We start from the raw sequence: 14,435 nt of genomic DNA, 5'->3' as shown, positions 1-14,435 counted from the left end.
CTGGCTGCCTTGACCCCTGCACTCACCCAAACCCTCACGTGTGATTCCTTTCCTGGGTCCCCGATCCCTGTTCGGGATACTTTCTCCTAGATGTCCCTCAGCTGCCCGGCGTCCCCTCTGGTCCGAGGACAGATGTGCTCCAAAGGCCTTTCTTTGTCCCTCTCCTGGGCCCTACCTCTCCTAAATAGCACTGGTGGAGGGACGTGGTCCCTAAGCTCTGCTGGGGATGAGGACCCTCCTTGTCCCCTGTTCTGTAGCTGTGACCTTTCCCTGCACACCTCACTAATAAGCCTGATCTTTCCAAGGACTGGTGGCCGATGTTATCGCAGAGAGACCCAGTACCCAGCCTCCACCCCTGGTGAGTATCCCCTCAGCCCAGGGAGCCCAGGGAGCCCCTGTCCTGCCCCTTCAATGTCCACTCCTGCTAGTCACTCCCAGGGACCCCTGACAATTTCCCCGGGGCTTCAGTACAGGGGACCCCAACTGACCATACTCCCTGACCTGTGGAATCTAGGTCACGGGTGAGCAGCTCACTGTCCAGCACCAGTGAGTCTCTGCATGGGAGGTGCTCCTTCTTCCCTGGTTCTCTGAGAGCCAATGACCTGGTACCTCCTGGGAAGGTGGGTGCTAATTCCTGTCTGTGTCCCCAGGCCATGGTCCAGCCAGCAGCTCTGCATTCCCGGTAAGCCCGCCTCCTCCCCACACCTTCAACTGGGTTCTAGGCTGTGGGGGCCCAAGGTAGGGAACCATCCAATTCAGCAGCACAGCACACACCCTCCTGCCCCCTGAGTAGCCAGGACAAGGCAACCCCATTCCGGCCAGGAATGGGACCGTCTTCAGGGACAGGACCCCCGCCCCCACCCTGTCCCGAGACTTTCCTGCCACTCTGAGTTGGCCCAAGGGGAACCCGGAGTCTGGCCATGGACAGAGCACTGAGAGCATCAGCCAGGCTCCTGGTCTGATAAGAGTGGGGCAGGGAGTTCAGGAGACACTGGTCTGGGACTGGAGTGTGGGTCAGCAGGCTGGGAGAAGGCTGCTCCAGAAGCAGAAGTGGTCACCCCTGCAGAGAAATGACTCTATCCCTGTGCACTGACACCCATTCTCTCCCCCTGTCCAGACTTCGCTCCCCAGCACGAGTCCAGCCGTTCCCATCTACCAGGTGAGTGTGGGCCATGAATATTCTGGACCTCAAAGCCCAAGGGGGCTGAGGATCTGCCCCCAGCCCGCCCCTGCCTGTTTTTTCAGGTCAGGAACCAGCTGGGCAAATGGGTATAGGGGTTAATGAGAGGAAGGAGGGGCCTGGGGCAGAAACCTGCCACCCAGCCAGGCTCCCAGAGAGCTGGGCACAGGACCTGAAAGTCACCCAGACATGTTCTGAGAAGCTTCCGGAGTTCAGAGGCCTCTTCCTCTCTTACAGGAATTACAACACCCTGACAGGAACATTTACTGCCAGGTCAACCACAACGGACAAGTAACTTCTTAGTTTTCCTGGGACCTACACCTTTCAGGGGCCCTCCTGACACACCAGACCCTAGGTGGGGTCAGGTGCCCCAGCCTGAGCCAGAGAACGTGCCTTAAGTCCAGAGGATATTCAGGAACATGGACCCTGAGTATGGGCCTCCCTGATTTCTGGATACCGTGACAGTGCACCATGAACCCGGGAAGGGCAAGGACAAAGGCCCTAATGTCCCAGAAGTGGCGGTTCTAACGGACAATGACCCAGTCCCTGACCCACTAGAGACAACATGAGAGGATCTGAATAAAGAGGACTCTTCCCTCTCCTTTGCCCTTTTTTGGGGAATGGTGATTTCCCTGAGCAGAAATACACTGAAACTCTGGGGCCTTCTCCCCTGGGTCTCTCCAGGAAATGTTACCTGGGAGTAACCAAGCCCCCACCTTAGTCCCCTGAGATAATGGAGGGGGGAAGATAATGACGAGCTGAACCCGTGGAAACTCTAGCCCAGGGCTTCCCAACAGTGTCCACTTTTCTCCCCGAACTGGATCTTATCTTGAAACACACCTCCTCCCCATAAGTAAGGGTCCACATCAGAGGCAGAAGGCTTCCCGCACCTAACTGTCACCCAGGATCCCATGGAGATAGGACAACGTGTCCATTCCACCTGGTCCCCGGGCCTGGTCCCACCATCCACCTGCGCCTCCTCCACACACCTGGGCCAGGACTCTCCGTCCTTCCTGAGGCCCCAGGTTAGGTGCTGTTCCCGTGCAGATTCACTGGCACCTGTGCCCCTATTCACACAAACAAAAGTGGTCCAAGTGCCTAGGCACCGTGCCCACATTTCACAAGTGGGTTTGCCATCACCCAAGTGTTATTTCTCAGTCATGAGAAAGAGGTAGGGAAAACAACCTGCAAGGTATCACATCATTTTTAGGTCTAAGATGTACCTATCCCAATGTGCACTATGTTGTTTTAGACAAGGTGACGCCTCTCAGTAGTTTCTTCTTGCTGAGCTAGTGGATTTTTGTAAGCTTAGTGGTGGAAGTCAACACACATCAAGGTGCTCACTGGCTGTTTCTTTTGGTTACTGTAGGATAGAGTCTGTTTCCACATTTTTTTCTGTCTTTTTTCCCAAGTTTGTTTGTTTTGGGAGAGACAGAGACAGGGTGAGTAGTAGTGTGGGTGGGGGAGGGAGGGATAAAGAGACAGAGAGGGATGGAGGCAGAGGGAGAGAGAGAGAGAATCCCAAGCAGGCTCTGCACCATCAGCATGCAGCCTGCTGTGGGGCTTGAAGCCAGAGACTGTGAGATCATGACCTGAGCTGAATCTGTGGTTCTGTTGATTAACCAACTGAGCCACCCAGGTGCCCCTCTTTCCTTATTTTCTCAAGCTGTGTGGGGGAGGCTGCCTGTGCTTAAGGGCTTTGGCCCTTCCTCCACCATCAAAGTCAGCAGTACAACATCTTGTAGTCTCTCTGTCCTTAGAAATCACATCTTCTCTGGTTCCGCCTCTCCTGCTTCCCTCTGTCACTTGTAAGTATGACCCTTGTGGGGCACCTGGATGGCTCAGGTCATGTTCTCAGGAGTTTGAGCCCTGTGTTGAGGTATTCTGACAGCTTAGAGCCTGCAGCCTGTAATTCTGTGTCACTCCCTATCTCTACCTGTCTCTCTTTCTCAAAAATAGATTAATATTTTAAAAAATATAATAGAAATGAAAGAACTCTTGGAATATATTGCCCAACCCGTCTAAACTACCATAAATAATGTCACAATCACAATATCCTTAACTTCCTCTGTAAGTCCCTTATAATTGACATAATCAAAGAGCCTTTACACAGGATGTAGATATCTCTGAAAGGCCCCTGTTTTGTCTACAAGACCCCAAGACCTATTCACCACCATCCTTCACTACAAACAGCTATTGGGCGGCCTGTACTTGGTTCTCTGAGCAAGGAGTCACTTCCTGTGATGATATCCACAGCATCATGAATGTCCTGCGGGATGGGGATGAAGACGAGTCCACACTCCCTGCAGCCCTCCCCACCTCTTCCTTGTTAGTAATGCTCCTTGTTAGAATGGAAAGAGAACAGACAACTGCAAGATCACAGGCCCAAGCCCTGGGAATGCTTTGGTGAACATCAGCACCTTGGACAGTGCCGTGGCCAAGCTCCTCCCAGGGGTTGAGCAGGAAGGGGGCTAAAAGAAGAGACTCTGAGAGGAGCTGACCATTGGGATTCCACATAAAAAAGATGTAATGAAGCAGAATGCTATCACAGGGATAAGCATATCTTGCTCTAATTTATCAATCATCAGCCCTTTGCACATGTGTGGATGTTACTGGTGGCACATCTAATACAACCTCTGGCATGGCTGTTTGCTGCGTTCAGACGGTGGCCTTGGGGGGTCTGGGAGGCTGCTTTAGCCTTTGGGGGAACCTCTTGTCCCTTGAGAGTCAGGCCAGTGTGTTGCCTACAATAAGGACGGAAAGGGGGCGCCTGGCTGGCTCAGTTAGTACAGATTGAGACCCTTGATCTCAGGGTCATGAACTGGAACATTGGGGGTAGAGTTTCCTCAATAAAAGAAAAAATATATATAAAAGGAAGGAATGTTTCATGACTAGCTTCTGACCCTTAGTTCTTTACCTTGGGAACACATTCATCACCCATCCTGGCGCACCACCTTAGCACAGCATCCTGTTTTCCAAGCCCCAGCTGAGCCCCCAAAGGAAATAGAGCCCATGGGCACTGATTCTAGCTCCTCCTTGCTGAGCCCTGTGCCTGGTGTTAGAGTCCATTGCCATCTGCCCGCCCTTCCTAGAAGACCAAACGTTTCACCCAGGGGACAAAAAGGGGGCCTGAAGATCTCCCCGAGGAGGATCCAACGTCTGAGGGTCCCTGCATCTGTCTGTGACTCCCATTCATGTCCCACCTGCAGAACCAACTCTGCTGCTACACACCCAGTCTTGCCCCTCCATGGGCCTCGGGCCCATTCCGTCCACTCTCAGGGTCCAATATCAGGGTCCCCTGGGTGCTATGATCTTTATCATTTCTTCCTCTCTGCCTTTTTCTGGGTTCATTTTACTCTGATTTTTCTAGTTCTTGTAGTAGGAGGTTAGTGGTTTGAGACATTTCCTTTCTTATAATGTAAGCATTTTGTGCTAAAATTTTTCCTCTCAGTACAGCATAAGCTGCATCCCAGAAACTGAGGGGCGGTTTTCTTTAGTATATTTCATTGGATTCCGTGCATTTAAATTTTTTTAATTTTGAGAGACAGAAGGAGAGAGAGCTTGGGTAGTGGAGAGACACAGAGTGAGAGAGCGAGCGAGAGAGAGAAAACCCCAAGCAGCCTCCACACTCAGCACAGAGCCTGCCTTGGGGCTCAGATTCACTACCCTGGGATCCCGACCTGACTGAGATCAAGAGTTGGACACTCAGTGACCGAGCCACCAGGCACCCCAATCCTGTGTATTTTTAAGATTTCCTTTGAAATTTGCTCTTTCACCCAGAGATTATTTACAAATATGTAGGTTACTTTCCTATCCTTTAGAGATTTTTCAGTTGTCTTTCTACTAGTAATTTCTAGTTCGATTACAATTTTCGGAGAACTTACTCTGACTTCAATTATTTTTATGTTGGTGTGGGGCATCTGGCTGGCTCCCTCAGAGGAACATGTGACTCGTTCGCAGGGTCATGTGTTGAAGTCCCACGATGGGGTTAAAGTTTACTTAAAACAACGTGGGCACCTGAGTGTCTCAGTCGCTAAGTTTCCACCTTTGGCTCAGGTCATGATCTCATGGTTGATGTATTCAAGCCAGCAAACAGGCTGGACCAGCAAACAGACTGACGTACTATTGAAATGACATCAGTTTCCCCTAGAATCAAACTGTGGACCACTTGATAGTCTGTAAACTAAGCAGGCAGAGACACTTGTGTTGCTCTGAAGAGCTAGGCCGGCCCAGTTGGGTGGGGCTCAAGGGACGTGCTCCTTTCTCCACTAGGTGGCGCAGCTTAACGTCCTGGGATGGATGGTGTGGGGCCTGTAGGCGTGTGTGCGCATGCGCAGGAGGGGTGAAACTGGCGTGCGAAGCTACCCAATCCCTAGTGTTGGAAGTCTGTGAATTCACCGACCAGCAGGCCCTCACTCCTCCTTTGTCTCCGGCTTTTGTCCACGCCCCGTTCATACACTGTCCCTGACTAAGCTGTCAGGTTGCCAGTAATCACCTCCCTCCTGAGTTTTACCTCAGACGGGGCTGTGTTTCCCGACCCCTCACTGCTGAAGGCCTACGGATGGACCGGTTCAGGCCTTCTGGGGGAGTCTCGCTGAGCAATGGCGGAGGGTGGCCGCCCCCAGGAACGTTCAGGAAACCACGCTGCTGCCGATGCCCAGAGGCCACCCCAGTAAAAGTTCCCGCGATCCTGTGGCAGCAGCACTGGGGATGATGGGAATCAGAGCACACATCTGGCGCCAGGCTTCGCCCTTAACGTCCGTGTCCCCGCACCAGAGAATGGGCTGTTCTCCAAGACCCACGGGGACCTTTGCCTGTGGGGCGGCCGCACAGCCTCCACCAAATGTCCTCCCAGCAGGGGATCCACCTCTCCCCGTGTGGCCTGAGGGCCCCGAGGACCTCGCTCTCTGCTCCTGGGGATTCGCCCTTCCCACCAAGGCACAGACAGGTAGGGCACTGCTCCTTCAGACTCTGCACTCCCGGTTTATAGAGTCTTAATGCAGTTTACACCCGCTCCTTTCTCCCTTGTTTGTTCCGCCCTTGTGTACCCTTTCTTTGCTGCCAGCTGCTTTCGAGCAGGTGTGGTGGGGGTGCTCTCCGTCCTCTCCTCCCGTGTTCTCCTCTCTGCAAACACAGCTCCCCGCTCTCGGCGGCCCCTCCCCCCGCTCACCTCTCAGCCCAGTTCTGTGGTTGAGGTTGTGCAGATTGTTGTGTTAATGCTCAAATCAGTTTTCTCGGCGTGCAGGAAGGTTGAGTGTTGATATGGCTGTATTTCGGGGAAGAGTGACGCAAAGAGTCTTCCATGCTTTCCCCCGATCTTGGCCCCTCCTCGATTTTTTACAAGAATTTATAATTGGTACAGATGTGTTCTTTTAATAATATCTACTTTAAATCTTCTGTGGATCATTCCAAAGTCATTGGAATTAGAGAAATTAATGATCTTTTCTCATTCAAACTGTGGCTTTTCTGACTCTTGGGAAAATGACTGGTTGTTGTTGCATCCTGGATATTTTTTTATAGGGTTAGTAGATTTCATTATATTTCAATCTTCGTTAGAAATTTTTTATGTCCTTATTTTGTTTTGAGTGAGAGAAAGAGTGTGTGTGAAAGGTGGAGGGGCAGAGAGAGAGAGGGAGACACAGAATCAGAAGCAGGCCCCTAACTCTGAGCTGTCATCACAGAGCCGGACGCGGGGTTTGAACTCACGGACTGTGAGATCATCGCTTGAGCTGAAGTCACATGTTTCACTGACTGAGCCACACAGGTGCCCCTAAACTTTCATCATAGCAGACAATTGTCCTGTTTCAGGTTAGCCTGGAGATGGAGGCCAGCCTACTTCTGTGGGCTATGTTCCCATGACCGTGTCGTTTCAGAGCCCTTGTGCTGCCCTCCTGGTCTGCTCTGCTCCCCGCGCTGGCATAGCCCCTGCTCCATCTCTGCTTCTTTCCTGTCGAGTGAGAAGCGGTCTCCCTTGCTCCCCTGGCCACCTTTTGCTGCCAGGGAAGCGGGGGAGCAGAAGTTGTTGGGCCTGACCCTCCTTAAGCCACCGGGGCAAGACTGAGAGCCACAGGGCTCCGTGGGGTGGGTGCTGCCCCCATAGGCAGACGGAACCTCTGCCGCCGACCCAGTTGGCACACAGGGGCTGGCGCAGCCCAACAGGGCTCCTCGGTGCTGCTACTGCGACCTGATCACCATCTGCAGGGGCCTCAGGTGTGGGGCGGGGGTGGGGCTCCCAGCTGGGTCTTTACTCAGCGCCCCCTGTAACAGGCTTCAGGCCAAAGAGACTTGGCTCTGGGGGTTCCCAGCTATATCCATTGGCTGTCGCCTCCAGGTTGCAGCCTCCCTGTGCACCGAGTCCGGACTACACGGGTGATCAAAAAGGAAACCCAGGGAGTTCACTACTTGTCTGCCTTCTTCTTTCCAGCTGTCAGAGTTCTCTTACCGATGTCGGTGGAACAATTCTCAGTTATGTCTGCTGTATTTAGAAGAGAGGAGCAGGGAAAAGGGAGTCTGCAGGGGGGAGGGGGGGTGCTGACGCTAAACCAGAACGGGGCACCTGGGTCACCCGGGGCGTGTCTTCAGCTTAGTTTTCTATCGGTGGTGCAACAAATCACCAGAAACGTAGCGGCTTAAACATAGCAAATTTGTTGTTTTTCAGTTTGGGAGTCGGAAGTCTGACATTGGTCTCCTGGGGCTCAAAGCAAGATGTTCCCAGGGCTGTGGTCCACCAGGAAGCTCTAGATGGGAATCCATTCCTTTCCCTTTTGTAACTCCTAGAGGCTGCTGGCGTCCCTTGGCCCATGGCGTCCTGCTCCCATCTTTGAAGCCAGCAGCATAGATCTATCAGACCCTTTTCCCATCGTCATAGCATCTGTTAGAGATGGATTTGGGCTCCAGTATTGATCCCAGGGTCGTGGGGGTCGGCCCCGGGTCAGGGCTTAGGAATCTCTCTCTCCTGCTGCCCCTCTCCCCAGTGTCCACGTTCACTCTCTACTCCCTTGTAAATAAGTGAAGAAGGAAAGAAAGAAATGTGAGAAATCTGTCTTTCTATACAAACACAGGTGTAGGTGAGGGTGTGGAGATTTCGGCACCCTTGCACACTGTTGGTCGGAATGCAACCTGGTGCGGCCTCTATGGAAACCAGTATGAACGGTCCTCAGAAAATTAAACAGAACTACCATACGGTCCAGCACGCCCACTACCTAAAGACCTGAAACCAAGTTCCCGAGAGGACTGAGCACACCTGTGCTCACTGCAGCCCTCTTCACAGTAGCTCGATGTGGATACAACCTATGTGTCCGTCAGCGGATGGACGGCTGAGGAAATGTGGTGCATACATTAGGGGACACTATGGAGGGACTAGATCTCGTAGAAAGTGTGAAGTTAGGAAAAGAAGAGAAAGAGAAAAGAAAATGAAAACCGTTTTCTCAGTCAAAAACAACACAACCACTACCCTGAGTTGCCACTTCGCCTACATTACACCGGCTAAAACAGTTACAGAGACCGTCCTCGCCAGGTGTTGCCGAGGACATGGGGCACTGCCAGTGAGAAAGTAAACCTACAATTAAGAGGTAAAAGTAAACCAGCAAGAGTAAAAGTAAGAAAGTAAAATTAAATAGGAAAAGCAACTGCTTTGGGAAGTTGTGGCACATTCCTTGAAAATGAAACAGGTGATCGCACCCCTAGGTGGGTCTCTAAACAGGACACATGGAAGCTCACGCCCATTTGAAAGACTCGTGCGCCAGCGTTCCCGGCAGGTCTGCTTGTAATCGCCCAGGTTTGGGAACAACATAAAAGCCCATAAACCAGTGAATGAGTAAAGAGTAACTTTCCTCATCATTCCAGTGTGATACAACAAAGGAATACAACAAGAAAAAAACCCTACAACTATGGATAATTACAATGACATGTAACATACCATACAATACAATAACACACACACACACACACACACACACACACACACTGAGGGGACCGGACGGCTTGGTCAGTTGAGCATCATACTTCGGCTCAGGTTATGATCTCACAGGTCAGGAGTTTGAGCCCTGCATCAGGAAGGTGCTGTCGGCCCTGAGCCCACTTCAAATCCTCTGTCCCCCTCTTTCCCTGACCGTCCCCTCCCAAATAAAACATTTTTTTCATTGTATTGCTTTCAGTCTTTAGCATTATCTTTTCATTAAATGTAGAAGTACATTTATTATTCTACATTACATTTTAATTACCTTAAATGTAGAGTTACATATGTTGCTTCTAAGTATGGTTGAAAATGCAGAATAATTACAAACAATTTAAAGAGAAAAGTTAGCAAAGTAGTAGAATGATTAACTAAAGGACTTCTAGGATTATCAGATTTTCTCTTGGATTTCGGTTTTGTAAGTTGTATTTTTCTAGTGACTTGTCCATCTCAGATTTGGCATATGGTTGTTTACAACATTCTCTCATTACCTGTAAAGTTCTGTTTTCATATGGCCAGTTCTCTCTCAGCTTCCATCCGAGTTAGTTAGCACGTGTGCAGTCATGATCCAGGAGGAGATGGCAGTGACTCATCCCCGTGTAACATCCAGTGCTCATCCCAGCAAGTGTCCTTAGTGCCCCTCACCCATGAAGCCCATCCCCCCCACAGCCCCTCCCGCAACCCTCAGGTTGTTCTCTGTATTTAAGAGTCTCTTACATTTTGTCCGCCCTCCTTGATTTTATAGTATTTTTGCTTCCCTTCCCTTATGTTCATGTGTTTGGTATCTTAAATTCCACATATGAGTGAGGTCCTGTGATATTTGTCTTCCTCTGACTGACTTATTTCTCTTAGCACAAACCCTGTGGTTCCATCCATATTGTTGCAAATGGCAAGAGTTTTCTTTTTGATGCTGAGTAATACTCCATTGTGTATATATACACACCTTCTTTCTTTTAGGTTTTTTATTTAGTTTTGAGAGACAGAGAGAGACAGCATGAACAGGGGACGGTCAGAGAGAGTGGGAGTCACAGGATCTGAAGCAGGCTGCAGGCTCTGAGCTGTCAGCACAGAACCAGATACAGGGCTCGAACTCACGAACCGTGAGATCATGACCTGAGCCAAAGCTGGACACTTAACCAACTGAGCCATCCAGGTGCCCCGTACCAAACCTTCTTTATCCATTCATCCATCGGTGGACATTTGGGCTCTTTCCATACATTGGCTATTGTCTATTGTGGATAGCGCTGCTATAAACATTGGGGTGCACGTGCTCCTGTGAAACAGCACACCTGTACCCCTGGATAAATACCTCGTCATGCAATTGCTGGGTAGTTCTATTTTTAATGTTTTGAGGATCCTCCATACTGGTCCCAGAGCAGCTGCACCACAGTGCAAGAGGGTTCCCATCTCTCCGCATCCTCACCAACATCTGTTGTTGCCTGAGGTGTTACCTTTAGCCATTCTGACCGGTGTGAGGTGGTATCTCGTTGTCGTTTTAATTTGTATTTCCTTAATGCTGAGCATTTTTTCATGTGTCTGTTAGTCATCTGGATAGCTTCTTTGGAAAAGTGTGTATTCCTGTCTTGTGGCCATCGCTTCGCTGGATTGTTTTTTGGGTTTTGAGTTCGGTAAATTCTTTATGGATTTCGGATACTACCCCTTTTACTGGTCAGTCATTTGCAAATATCTTCTCCCATCGTGTTGGTTGCCTTTTCCTTTTGCTGACTGTTTCCTTGCTGGCAGAACTGTTTATCTTGATGATGTCCCAGGAGTTCATTTTGCCGCTGTTTCCCTTGCCTCTGGAGATGTGTTGAGTAAGAAGTTGCTGCGGCCAAGGACCAAGACGGTTTTACCTGCTTTCTCCTCCAGGATTCTGATGGCTTCCTGTCCTAGGTTAAGGCCTTTCATCCATTCTGAGTTATTTGTGTGTATGTTGTAAGACTAGTGGTCAGGTTCGTACTTCTGCATGTTGATGTCTAGTTTTCCCATTTGCTGAAGAGACTGTCTTTATTCCATTGGATAAAGAAACATTTTAAAGACTATTTAACAAATCCCACACTGAGTAAAGAAACCAACCCCTGCCCCACATATTGTATGATTCAACTTTTAAACATTCTAAAAAATGCCACTAATCTAAAACAACAAAAGCCAACGTAATGTTTCATGGGACTCAGGGAAGGAGGACGGAAGGGGCTGATGGAAGAGAATGAAGAGGGCGTGAGGAGATTTTTGAGAGTAAGGGGCACGTTCACTATCTTCATGTCAGAGTGATTTCTCTGATGCATATATATGGCAAACCTCTGAGGTTGTATACTTTGTTAAGTGTGTTAATGTTTAATTGTTTCTGAGAGAGTGAGAGCACCATTGGGAGAGGGGCAGAGAGACAGGGAGACAAGGAATCCGACGCAGGCCCCAGGCTCCCAGCCTTCAGCTCAACACTGGGATCAAGTTCAGGGAGCAGCTGCGGTCAGACACATAACGAATTGAGCCACCCAGGCGCCCCCCGCCATTTTTTAAATACTTTAAACATGTGGAGTTTCTTATATGTCAACTATAACACGATAAAGTTGCTAACAACTATATCTACATATATGAAATATTACTTAAAGTATACTTTTAAAACAATGCAGAACTTCCACATTTTCCTCATGGTCCACCAGAGGGCGGCAGAGATGGTCTGTGACCTGGAGCCTTGGGTGGGGGCGCTGCTGATCCCCCTGGCGCCGCCCACACCCCAGCAGGGTCTGAGCCCCTCAGCGTCCCTCAGGCATAGTCCTCGCTCTCCTGCCTACCGACACTGAACCCTGTCAGCCCCTCCCGCCAGCCAGGTGCCTGCCAGCTGAGGCTGGCCCCTCTATGGGAAGCTCGTCCCTCCACCCCTCTGTCTTTGGAGGACGGAAGGCCACTGACACTTAGGGTCTCAGCCAAAAGATCACTTTGTCAGGAGTGCTCCATGTGACACCAGACCAGCTGAGACCCCCTTTCATGCTCCTGTCACACAAGACACTTTCCCTTCAGGGCTCTTTTCTCTATTTTATTTTCTTTTATTATTTTTTTTTAACATTTATTTTTGAGAGACTGTGAGAAACAGAGCATGAGTGGGAGAGGGGCAGACAGCGGAGACACAGAATTCAAAGTGGGCTCCGGACTCAGGTGTTAGCACAGACCCCAACGCAGGACTTGAACCCATGAACCTTTTACTCAAGACTTGAGCGAAATCCTGAGAACTTAACCCACTGAGTCTCCCGGGGGCCACCCGCCTTATTTGTAGGAGGAGGGAGAGGACAGGTGAGAGAGATAGAAAGAGAATCCCTGCAAGCTCCGTGCCCAGCGGGCAGCCACTGAGAGTCTCAGCCTCTCAGCAGAGAGATCATGACCTGAGCCACAGTCAGGAGTCAGACACTTACCCAGTGGAGACACCCGGCCACCCCACCAGCTCTGCCATTTTAAGTGGGTCTTCAAGCCATGATTTTCTCTGAGTGCCTATGGGACCAGGGTCTATGTCTGTCAGCTGTTCTCTGTGGGGTTCCCAGGACCGGCCCTGGTCATGGCACAGATGCCCAGTAATCCCTCATTATGTGCATGAGGAGGACCGCATGATAGAACCACATCACCCTTATGGTCCTGGGGTCAGAGCCTCTTCCCTGCAGACCCAGGGGCACGGGCCTCAGCACACAAGGAGGCCAGCGCATGCCCCAGGCTGTCCCTTTCAGGCTATTACACCTTTATCCCTCCAGCCTCAGGAGGGGGACAGGAGCCTCCAACACCGAGGGGTGGACACCCATTCATGCCCAGAAAGCGACGCCCCCTCCCATCTCTACCTTGTGAACACCTCTCCCCAGAGGGCGGCTGGACAGCCTGTGTCCTTCCTCTTCTCTCAGAGACCTAACCTGGCACAAATTCTGGATACGATCCCAGGTGGAGTTACCACCACCCGAGTTCAGAGCCCCACCCTGACCTCAAAGGAAATCAGGAGGTGACTCATCCTGAGGGTCCCTGGGAAGTGGGGGCAGACACCTGCTATGGCTCCCTGAAGATTTCTCACCAGCGCAAGGAGTCCGGGGGAAAGAGGGGAACTTCCTGTGCAGGACGGGACAGGAGAGCACAGCTACTACATTGGTTCCCTCCCAGAGGGGCTGAGGGTCTCCTCTCCTGTAACAGAGGAAGCCCAGGGCTCCTCAGCTAAGCCTCCCGCTGGGCTCTTTGGGGACGCGCAGAGCGAAGACAGGGACACGGATGGCATGGATGCAATCCCCCCCTTTCTGGGATGAGGAAACAGGGCATGGTGGTGTCCAGATGCCCCCCAGAACCCCCCAGGACAGTGCCTCTTCCAAATTCTCAAGAGGCCTCTACTCGGTCAACCCTTAAATCTTGAGGACAGAGAGCTCGTCCTGGGGAACACATCCCCTGGGTCGACAATTCTCCTGACTCAGGATCAGGAATCTTCTGGGCAGTGCCTGTCTCTCCCTCAGCTCATCTTGCCCTGGAATGGAGTCAAGCAGCCTAGGACCCACAGGCACTGAGACCCAGGCTGCCCAGGGGTCAGGTGCACACATTCTTTGGAGCCTAGTCAGCATCCCTGATGCATCCCCCATCATTGCCTCCAGGGGGCGACATAGAGACATGCAGGCAACTCAGAGGGACTAAATTAGGAAGCTGCCTTTGGCTAAGGAGGTAGAGGAGCCTGATTTCCATCCCTTTCTCCAAGAGACACTTTTGAGGCTTTCCCATGTCGAGGTTATCTCCTGCCCCCTCCTTCTTGTGTGTAGAGGCACTCTCATCTGTCAGGGGACCCTGTGCAGTCCCCACTCATTGCCTGGCACCACCCGTGGGGGAGGCAGGGGGACCACAGGAAAGTCCCCCAGGCTCAGGAGCACACGGGCAGCCTCTAGGCCACAGTGCAGCCAGCAGACACGTAGAGGGAGGGTCTCCCTACAATCTTCCCCCGACGATCAGGGAGGCTTCAGCCACCCGACCTCCCCCCATCTCTTCTCTTCCCAGGACACACAGGTAACCCCTTCACACCCTGAACCTGAGCTCCTGAGACACTTGGTCCTGGGTGTCTGTCCCTGGAAGCAGAGGCCGGGCTGGTGACACCCAGCAATGGAGACTGGGACCCTCACCAGTCATCACCTGGCTTGGCCCCTCCTCACCCTCAGAGGCATCTCTGTGACCTTGCTGCCAGGAGTAAATCCAGTGTCCCCAGAGCATTTGAGAACACTGGGGGGACCCGGTGCCCTGCTGGGCTTCTCTGTTACAAATGGAGAGAAGCCCCTGGACGTGGGGGCCCTGGGGCTCTGT

The 14,435-nt window shown here is 51.4% G+C and overlaps 1 protein-coding gene across 1 annotated transcript in view; it reads left to right on the top strand.

The window, feature by feature from the left end:
• Nucleotides 1-1,781, top strand: part of LOC115279798 (carcinoembryonic antigen-related cell adhesion molecule 21-like) — a 5,714-nt gene extending 3,933 nt beyond the window's left edge. The window contains exons 5-8 of the mRNA XM_029924303.1: nt 258-358; nt 651-682; nt 1,118-1,159; nt 1,418-1,781. Coding sequence (XP_029780163.1) covers nt 258-358; nt 651-682; nt 1,118-1,159; nt 1,418-1,483 — 241 coding nt within the window. The 3' untranslated portion in view covers nt 1,484-1,781. The remainder of the gene's footprint in view (nt 1-257; nt 359-650; nt 683-1,117; nt 1,160-1,417) is intronic.
• The last annotated feature ends 12,654 nt before the right edge of the window (nt 1,782-14,435 follow it).

Source organism: Suricata suricatta, chromosome 16, assembly GCF_006229205.1.
Source record: "Suricata suricatta isolate VVHF042 chromosome 16, meerkat_22Aug2017_6uvM2_HiC, whole genome shotgun sequence".
Lineage (NCBI taxonomy): Eukaryota > Metazoa > Chordata > Mammalia > Carnivora > Herpestidae > Suricata > Suricata suricatta.
Note: the sequence above shows the minus strand (reverse complement) of the source record. Positions and strands in the feature narration are given on the sequence as shown.